At 34.2% G+C, this 10,145-nt stretch overlaps 2 protein-coding genes across 3 annotated transcripts in view; one reads left to right on the top strand and one right to left on the bottom strand.

The window, feature by feature from the left end:
* On the bottom strand, positions 1,794-3,986 carry LOC104786972. Its single transcript, XM_010512456.2, has 5 exons — positions 3,686-3,986; positions 3,451-3,557; positions 2,885-3,362; positions 2,658-2,776; positions 1,794-2,178 (listed from the first exon to the last, which is right to left on the bottom strand). Exons 1-5 carry the CDS (start codon positions 3,893-3,895, stop codon positions 1,977-1,979), a joined length of 1,116 nt encoding a protein of 371 aa, XP_010510758.1. The 5' UTR covers positions 3,896-3,986; the 3' UTR covers positions 1,794-1,976.
* LOC104786969 (protein SUPPRESSOR OF K(+) TRANSPORT GROWTH DEFECT 1) overlaps positions 6,724-10,145 on the top strand; it is a 5,139-nt gene continuing 1,717 nt past the window's right edge. The window contains exons 1-8 of one of the 2 annotated variants that reach the window (XM_019245942.1): positions 6,724-7,434; positions 7,528-7,633; positions 8,336-8,534; positions 8,620-8,688; positions 8,772-8,846; positions 8,936-9,034; positions 9,128-9,283; positions 9,538-9,683. In XM_019245942.1, coding sequence (XP_019101487.1) covers positions 6,957-7,434; positions 7,528-7,633; positions 8,336-8,534; positions 8,620-8,688; positions 8,772-8,846; positions 8,936-9,034; positions 9,128-9,283; positions 9,538-9,663 — 1,308 coding nt within the window. In that variant the 5' untranslated portion in view covers positions 6,724-6,956 and the 3' untranslated portion in view covers positions 9,664-9,683. Of the gene's footprint in view, positions 7,435-7,527; positions 7,634-8,335; positions 8,535-8,619; positions 8,689-8,771; positions 8,847-8,935; positions 9,035-9,127; positions 9,284-9,537; positions 9,853-10,145 lie in introns of those variants that run through there. The other variant, XM_010512454.2, reaches the window with a different exon arrangement.

Below are 10,145 nucleotides of genomic sequence, written 5' to 3'. Positions count from 1 at the left end.
ATATATATATATATGTAAATAATATTTTTTGTATTTGTTGAATTAACTATAATTATGTAGTGTATAATTTCCATTTACTATATGGTGTGGTTTATTATATATATCCTTAATGTTCATTAAATTTTATTTAGTCAACAAATAAACTATTTTTAAATTTTTCTATTTCATTTACAGTGTAAAGATAATAGTATTACATAATATATTATAAATTTAAAATATATGACTATAATATAATTTGAATTTGTATTATTTGTTGTTTTATTCCTATATTATGTAAGATTTTTGTATTTAGAGTTGTGCAAGTCGATTAATTGATTCTTATTATGTAACACATCAATTGATTCTTATTAGTATTGTTTGAAAATTTTAATATTAGTAATATATTAGCTTCTAAAAACAATTCAATGGAGAAAAAGAAAAAAAAATTGGGTTCGTTCGGGCCCAAAAATATTGGTTTGATGTCTTAATTGCAAGATGTATAAATGTAAAGGGCTTGGACCCTGATCTGTTAATAATATATAATTTTTAAACCAAATCCAATTTTTATTTTTTAAAATTAACTCAATGGCAGTCTTGTAAATAAGTGGCAAGTTCAGGATTTATTTCATAATTGTACTTGAAAAATGTATATATAGATCATGTAGGAGTGTTACAACATATATTATTATCACACAATCACAAAATAATGTAAAAGTTTACAAACAGTGGAGAATGCCTCGATGTTCGGTTATTCGATTCAATGCATAGTGTTATGTCTAATACGATGAATGTGATTCATATCAAATTTTAGAGTAAAGGGAGTGTTTGTTCATTTGATCAATCGACCAATCAAAAGTCCAAATTTCTTTCCTTGGAAGCAATTCAAAAGTAATATTTAATTTGTTGGATGCAATCTCTTTGATGCTGCATGCCTGCATGTTTAACATTTGGTTGATGATCAAGCTAGACCAATTACAGCACCCGACCCACACGAATAGTCATGGGTTAACTCACCGGCTCTCAAAGTTACCTTATCTAGCTAACCGGTCCAACATTTAAGACGTGGGATATTCTTTGTTTAATCAGACAAAAAATTGCATTAATTTTTCTGAACCAGTCAACATCAACAACTGCTCATCATATGATAACCATGAACCAATCAAGTCAACGGTTAAGCCTCCTCTTTTCTCACACAGAGTTAAAGGTCAACGGCTCTTTCCATATAAATATCATAAATTAATCTCCAATGGTTTAATTTCCCGATTTGGACACACCAAGATAACCTTAGGACCATTGATTTAAGTCTCGATCAAACTAGATCGCACACATCATCAAATCCAAAGGTTACATGCCTTACCTATATAGTCTCATTAATTGGTATCATCATTTTCCGTGATCCTTTTTTGTTGTTGTTGTTGTTGCCAATAAGTTGTTTTTCTTTGACTCTTGTATTAGAGTTGTGTTCACAATTTTGTACGAGACTGTCTCACGGTTTATTCACAAGTCGCACGGTGTCTATCTGACCTTATCTAAGCCTCTCTGATCCTCATCTTCAACGGCTACCTCAATCATAAACTAAGCCTTACAAGTCTTGAGGTTTATATTATTATGGATATGATATTATACCTGGATGTCTTTGCTAGAGTGTTATCGAGAGCTCATGACTTATCCGATCGTATTCGAGAACACTACCTAAAAGATTGTCAAAAAAATAACACTACCTAAAGATTATATAGAGAACACTAGGTAGTGAAGGTTTAAAATCATGGAATCAGGGGAACCGTTGAGCATTATTCTGACTGCTTCAACAACGATCACATGTAAAAATCTAGGGATCGGAGATTTTTGTCTTAACTTCTCAATGTCAGACATAAAGGCCAGATGTAAAATCGACAGAGGATCCTAATGTTTTATTATAGCTTAGATAAAATAACTGACCCTTTAGGGCATGGTTCAAAACATTGAAAGACTCAACCATACCGGATTGGTTTACAAAACTACAGGTTGACTGCAACAATGTAAGCATTCCAAGCATCACACTGTTGAAAGTTCTTGACTTCCTCATACTTGATATCACGGCCAGCACCAAACCCATCTGTTCTACGCATTTCAGAAGCGTCTGGCATTTCTCTAAGCCAAAAATGGACTGCTCTAAACCCAGCTTCCTCCATACAGTCCTTTATCTCCGGCAATGACCACCTACACACACATGAACAGAAGACCCAGGAACTTAATGTGAATCATGCATCCAAAAGTTTAGTAATACAATTACAACTAATTTCACAGACGATAAGAAAGTCTTGCCATGAATATAACATTAGATATCGCTGCTACTTAATCCACCAACGCAATAATAAACTCACTAACATGAGAATTTAGATATCAGCTACATTCGAGCACATGGTTGTGTGAGTTTTGATCCATAGTGACTGCACTACAGAACATCTACCTCACCCAACCGACAAAAGCCAGGGGATGCAGGAACCTCTAATGACAGATGAAACATCATCCTACGCTTATCAAGTTATCTAAAATTCTAAGCAATACCCCTAAGTATATAAATATGCCTCTTTGTTTGTTACAGTGAGATTTTCTTAAGGCTAGTGAGAGATTGTTGGTAATGACTGTCCCACTTTTGGGAATAGAATGGATACAGAAGCAGATTACAAGACACTTACAGTCTCCAGCTATATGAAAAAGCATGGCGAATCTTCCTGTTCTGCTTTTGAAGGTGATAGTGCAGACTGATCCTTGTCTTGCGACTTAAAATGTCAAACTCAGCTTGCTCCCACGTATACTACCAAATCATATAGAAAATCGTTAGTATTATCATTCCTAGTAAGTTTCATCTTTATGGCTCTGACACTCCTTTTCACCAAATGTAAGTATAAGAATGAAAAATTACAGTGAAATTTGGGAACTTCCGTTGAAGCTTCAACTGTCCCTCAGCAGAAGCACCTCCATATAAATCCATCACGAAAATACCACCTTTCTTAGACAAAGCTTCACGTGCATTCTTGAAGTAAGTAACCAACTCCGAGCGTTTGTGGAGACAACAACAACTAAAATTGAAAGCACACACAATATCCCTCTTCGGAAACGAATCAGGTTCATCTTTCTCTAAGGACTCAGCAACACTAGTATCAACCAAATCTTCATTATCACCATCATCCAAACTAATATTTTGTATCAGCTCATGAGATTTAGATCTCACTTGCTTAGCCTCAAGAGGACTCAAAACATTCCCATGTAAAAGCGACATCCTTGAATACACATCAGCACCAAGTTTACTAATGTTGTTATCCATACACCATTCTAACGCCTCAAGGTCAAAATCTAGCCCTATAGCAGTCCGTCTTGTGTCAGTCTTTAGCCACTCCGCACTAAAATCAAACAATCAAATCATTAAGCATCTAAAACATTTCTTTTGCTACTTTAAACAATATAACTCAGTGACACATTTGAATTCACCTTAAAAGAGCAGTGCCACAGAAATCTTCTTGGAAATGGAGTGGCTGCCTTCCACCAATATACATCAAAAAGAACTTCTGCAAGTAGCTTATGTCTCCTTTTGGTGACTACACCAAAAAAAAAAAAAAACAGAACACAATGTCTTGAAAAGCTTAGTACTTCTTTCTCTGTAAGAGATGCAAGAACCACTCAATGGAACCTAAAAGGGCAAAAACACAGAGAGTTGCAAAATTACCTGTACGGATTGTTGGTAAAGAAGGAACTTTGAAGGCAAATCAGATGATTCGTTTCCTTCTTCCTCAGAGTTTTCTTCTTCTTCATCTTCTTCGTCGTCGACGGAGGCAGCAACCGGCGGGTGTTGATCGTAGAAATCTTCTTCCGAATTGGTATTAGAAAATTCACCTTTGTGGCGACGTCGGTTGGGTTTTTTCTCTCGTTTCCCCATTGTCTTCTTCGTTCAAAGGTCCAGTTACAGTATCGATACAGAGAGGAGTCGAGGCGGAAGTGAGAAAAGCGTTGACCTTTTTTCATATGAGGGTGTTGAGTTGACGAAAGTCCCCTCCCTAAACGCTGCCACGTAGGCCCTATGCTCGTGCGTTGCGTCTACCGATTTGGCGGTTGAGGTTTGGTTTAGGCGCAGAACCGCATATACTATAAATCAATTTTAAATTGAATTGATGCAGATTTTAAATGGTTTTTGATTTTTCAAATATCATTCTATTAGCCATTTTAGTTAATAATTAAAAAAGAAAGAAATTATGATAAATGTAGTTTCCCTAAAAAATAAAAAATTTTAGATTTTGAAAGATTTTGTTAATTTTTTTCAACAAATTTACCGTAAATTAAAAAATAAATTTATTATCATTATTTTACTAATCTTTAAATACAACAAAAAAAAAACTAAAACCCTAAGGAAAAAAAACTTTAGAAAACGTCTTTTTTTTTCAAGATACCAACTCCATACATTTTTTTTATGTTGAAAATTGATTTCTCTTTTAAAAAAAATTACCACACTTGAATGTCAAGATGAATAAGCAATAAAAAAGGAAAAAAAACTACAAAAAGATATATATATATATATATATATATATATTTTAATTTTAGGTAAGTTGTATCCATTCTATTTTTACTCAAAATGATATAAAATGATTAATTTCCTTGATTCTATTAGTATATTTGATATATCAATGTTTTAATTACTTGTGCGATCTCTTTATAACTCACTAGAATTAGACCTACACCAAGTACGGGAACAAACTAATTAAAGTGTGAAAAATCAAAAATGAAATATCCACCCATAGTAACCAAATTATATAAATTCATTTTCATTTTGTTCTTGGTATATGTAGCGTTCTTTTGATCCTGTTATTAGTCTTATGACCTTATAAGTGAGATATATATCATAAAATGAAAAATCATAAAAATATTCTTATTTTAAAAATCTCCGTCTAGCACTGATTATGCCCCGTAATATTACCAGATACACCTTTTATGTCTCAATTAATGACTAATTTATGCTTAGCATCAATTATTTAATTATATCTGTCTAATTTGATTATAACCCGTCTACTCCGATTACTTCCAGTTTAATTTTTGTACACAAATTATTTTTGAAGCCAAATATAAATCAATATTTCTTTTTTGTTATTTAAACATTTAAATTAAGAGTTTGTGATATTTTATAATAACTAATGTACAAACTTTTAATTAAAAATTGTAAAATTTTATTTTAAAATTATGTTTTAATGTGTTTACCATAATTTTAAAGACAATACTATAGTTTTATATTTTATTTGATGTTTTTTCTTTTAACATAAATAGAATTATACATATATTTAGTACTATATATTTTTTATTTTATTATTAATTTAATAAAATAAATCTAAAACTAGTCCCCGATTAATCTTCGATTTTCTCGTTAATTAGACTCACCCCAATCATCCGACTAGCGCCTAGCGATTTTAAAACAGGGAAAAATACTAATATACATTTGGAGAACAACTGAAGATAGGGTATACAAAACTCAGATATGTATTATTACCTAACTTGAACTATACACCCAGTCAAATAAATCAAACGGTCACTTGTTTTGTCAATTTGAATAAGATGTAAACCTAATAAACAATAATGTGCTTCTAAACTACACAAATGTAAACACACCAGTATTATTTTCTAGTACCAGATTTCAGTTTTACAAACCAGAAACTGTATTGGCAATGACATCTTCAACCTATAATGCAAAATACAATGACTTTGAAGAAAGAGTAGACATAAACCTGGATGATAGAATTGCTATAATCGGTGACAAATACATACATAAATATTTTTATTTGACATGTTTTATGAACCCAACAAGATGATATAAATATTTGTAAATAAAATATTATTACATACAATGGAATTTATAATAATTTTTTTTGCTATATGTCTTATGGATTTATAATATTTATCACAAAAAATGTTACTAGTTATTCAAAGACAAAAATCCCCTAAGAAAATCAATATATCCACAAAACCTATCAAATGGGTTTGCTCTCGATCATGAACATCACGATAAGAAAAAGAAAGTGTAACAATTATCTTTTAATCTAAAAGTGTTATAATGTTTGTAGAAGTCTTTAGAGATTATCTTTCTAGAACAACTCTTTAGCTAAACATATTGTTATTGAAAAATAATCACAAAATAATGTAGAAGTGTTGTTATACCATCCAGTTAAGGTTCCATATTCATGGACGCTGGGAAATGAATATACATTGAGTCAACTGCATAATTGTTTTTAAGCGATGTTCCAATTTCTAATATGGGTATTAAGCGATGTTCCAATTTTTGGTGTTACATTTGGTATAAGATATTATCTATCCAAATTTTTGTATCCTTTATTTTCCAACTGGAAATCTACATTTGGGACCGTGCATCTATACTATATAAGCTAAAAATTTTAGTGTTAGAAACTGAATCATTAAAAACTTGCTTAGTTTGAAAATTAACGAAAAATACCCATGACGTAGCCTAGTTTGATAAATTTTATTTGTGAGTTGTGTGAACTAAATAATCAGATTTTTGGGACAATTAAAGAGAACAAATTAGTTTTAAAAAAGAAAATTTACAATTTTTGTTCTTATTGGTTGATAGAAATAACAAATGTACAATTTAGAAAAAAACGGCAAGTGTTTTCTTTATCATTCATCAAAACGGTGAGCCAAATCTTCACAACTTCCAAAAACGCTTCAACGTTTCATTCTTTTACAAACCTACGCTCCGCTGTTTGCAAGACCTTTTCGTCTTCGTCGTCAACAAATCTGGCTTTTCTTCATCGATTTGCTTAATCCATTCCTTCTTCTTCTCTCCTCTCCATCCCTTTTCCCCTCTCTCATTCTCCAAATTCGGAATCTCCTTATTACGATTTCAAGGCTCCTTCTCGATCCTTGATCATCATCACCGATTCAATTAATCAGGAGTACACAATTTTTCGAAATTTTTTTTTTTTCTGGTAAAACCCTAAGTTATGTACAGCAATTTCAAGGAACAAGCGATCGAGTACGTGAAGCAAGCGGTTCACGAAGACAATGCTGGGAATTACAACAAGGCGTTCCCTTTATACATGAACGCGCTTGAGTACTTCAAAACTCATCTCAAGTATGAGAAGAACCCTAAGATCAGAGAAGCTATTACCCAGAAATTCACCGAGTATCTCCGCCGTGCAGAGGAGATCCGTGCTGTTCTCGATGAAGGTGGATCGGGTCCGGGATCTAACGGCGACGCGGCGGTTGCGACGAGGCCGAAGACTAAGCCGAAGGACGGAGAAGGCGGTGGTAAAGATGGTGAAGATCCTGAGCAATCGAAGCTTCGAGCTGGGTTGAACTCTGCGATTGTTAGGGAGAAGCCTAACATTAAGTGGTCAGATGTTGCTGGGCTTGAAAGTGCTAAACAAGCTTTGCAGGAAGCTGTGATTTTGCCTGTTAAGTTCCCACAATTCTTCACAGGTAGTTTGAGCGAGCGATTTATTGAAGATTCTTATAAATTTGTGAGCTTTATCTGTGTATTATTGATTAAACTTGGTTTGTTTACTTATTTAGGAAAGAGGCGGCCATGGAGAGCTTTCCTGTTATATGGACCACCAGGAACAGGAAAATCGTATTTGGCTAAGGCTGTTGCTACTGAAGCAGACTCTACCTTTTTCAGGTAACATATGTCTAAATGTGTTTCAAGCTCCATGAGTTTATTGCAGTGTCTTAGCTCTTTGATTATAGCTCCTGGATTTGAATATTTGGTTAGGGATGTAGGCGTGTTTGGAGTATTTTAGGATTAGTTTGAGGAGGCGGTGGTCTTGAATTAACCCTCAAGGTTGTTTCGAGGTTCTTTGATGTTGTTTGCGTTTGATTCCTAAGTGTTTTCTTCAAATTTAGATAGTAGTATTAAGGAAATCGGTTCAGATAATTGTCAGAAAGGTTTGATTTTCTCTGGAACTTATATCCAGAGTCTACTATATGTTGCAACTTGCAATCGATTTACTAGATTCTGCTATCTGTGCATGTTATAAACAAGCAATATACAGCCAGATTTAATAGCGTATAGTCTCTGGTTGAATCTATATGGCATATTAGAAAACCGACGAATGTGGTATTAATTAGGCAAACATGTAGATGCTTGGGTTTAAGGTTGCCACGAATTCTTGTTTAATGGTGATTGCACGAGATGCTTGATCAAAAAGATGAAAACTTCTTTAGCTAGCATCATGTTCTAGGGTCTTGGGTTGTGAATTATGTCTAGCTAGGTGCTTCATGTTGGTTGTTTTTCTATCTTATCTTGTGTTTACAGTGTTTATACTTGGAAACATGTTATAGCTTAAGAATAGTTGTTTCCTTTTTACTTCCCAACCATCAGCGTGTCTTCATCAGACCTGGTCTCAAAGTGGATGGGTGAAAGTGAGAAGCTGGTATCGAACCTTTTCGAGATGGCCCGCGAAAGTGCTCCATCGATTATTTTTGTTGATGAGATAGATTCTTTGTGTGGTACTCGTGGAGAAGGAAATGAGAGTGAAGCTTCAAGACGTATCAAAACGGAGCTTCTAGTGCAGATGCAGGTGCAAAGCTTATCTGAACTGAACTTTCTGTCATTCAATCTTAGCAGGAACATTTCTTTTCATTATTTATCTCTTTTTATTCTAGGGTGTTGGACACAATGATGAGAAAGTACTTGTGCTTGCAGCAACCAATACACCCTATGCTCTTGATCAGGTGAAAAAAGTCATAAAAGCAGATTGGTTCCATATTTTCGTTGCCAGTTAAATGATATCTTGGTAACACCATGTTGATTTCAGGCTATCCGACGACGTTTTGACAAGCGTATTTATATTCCTCTCCCAGAGGCCAAGGCTCGGCAGCACATGTTCAAAGTATAGTCATTTGCTTCGAGTTCCTTAAGTAAAAACCATTCAAGGGAGACCCAAACAGTTTACTAATGAGATATGTTTTGTAAATGCAGGTCCATTTGGGAGACACGCCTCATAATTTAACTGAACCTGATTTCGAATATTTAGGCCAAAAGACAGAAGGGTTTTCTGGTTCAGATGTGTCTGTTTGTGTATGTGACTTGTCCTTGAGTTATTTCTTATTGTCCTGAATGTTGTTATCGATAGATAAGCCTTTGTATTGAGAATCTTTTTGATTCTTGCAGGTAAAAGATGTTCTGTTTGAGCCTGTTCGTAAAACGCAAGACGCCATGTTCTTTTTCAAGTCTCCTGATGGTACATGGATGCCATGTGGGCCTAGGCACCCCGATGCCATCCAGACTACAATGCAAGATCTAGCAGCAAAAGGGCTCGCAGAAAAGGTACACATAAAAAGCTTTAAATGTATCATTTGAGGTTTTGTGTTTCAAACTTCTCTTAGTTTTAAATCATTTGAGTATCTGCTGGAAGACACATAAAATTTGAAGCATAAATAATGCTATGCTATGCTATCGGTCTTAAAAATATTCATTCCAAAAAGTTATTGTGGTCGTATGATACTGAGATACATAGTTTTTGTAGTCATAAGTCTTCGATGCTGTAAACTAAAAACGGATTTGTGTATTTTATGTGACAGATTATTCCACCACCTATCACCCGAACAGATTTCGAGAAGGTACTTGCAAGACAAAGGCCAACAGTGAGCAAGTCTGACCTTGAAGTCCATGAGAAATTCACGCAGGAGTTTGGAGAAGAGGGTTAATAGATTTGAAGTTCCATCAAATACCTCTCATAATCATATTAGCCTCTTTGACTTTCTGCTTATGTATGTACTGAGAAGCAAAACAAATCTCAAACCCATGTTTGATTTCATCCCAAAAACATTGAATTTGCTTTATTTCTCGAAACGTGTAAAAAATGTTATGAACAATGTTTTCTTTTTATTATTTCACCAAAAGTCCCCACATGAGCAAACTCCATCACTGCCAAAGTGATGAAACCGGTTTGAATCTCTAACTACAATCTCTCTTTTTTCAATCTTTGCAATTAATTTGATGACTGCATGACAATCTCCACAAACCCTAAGGTTCTTAATGATCAAAAGAGGGCTTCCCTTTGGTGTAGCAATCAACCCAAAAGCAATAGCTAATCTCTCACTATGCTGAGCAAGAACAGCTTCTTTATGCTCATCATCAATGTCTTGAAGCACATAACTTGTATCCGGCTCATACCCTAAATCTTTCA

Source organism: Camelina sativa, chromosome 5 (genome assembly GCF_000633955.1).
Source record: "Camelina sativa cultivar DH55 chromosome 5, Cs, whole genome shotgun sequence".
Classification (NCBI taxonomy): Eukaryota; Viridiplantae; Streptophyta; class Magnoliopsida; order Brassicales; family Brassicaceae; genus Camelina; species Camelina sativa.
This window is presented reverse-complemented; position numbering and strand designations above follow the sequence as displayed.

What these genes read in the sequence shown, in the direction of transcription:
- LOC104786972 (XM_010512456.2), bottom strand. Translation starts at nt 3,895, where the DNA reads ATGGGGAAACGAGAGAAAAAACCCAACCGACGTCGCCACAAAGGTGAA. An exon ending in TTTACCAACAATCCGTACAG is followed by an intron (nt 3,558 to 3,685) that starts GTAATTTTGCAA and finishes TTTTTGGTGTAG; the next exon opens with TCACCAAAAGGAGACATAAG. An exon ending in TTTTCATATAGCTGGAGACT is followed by an intron (nt 2,179 to 2,657) that starts GTAAGTGTCTTG and finishes ATGTGTGTGTAG; the next exon opens with GTGGTCATTGCCGGAGATAA.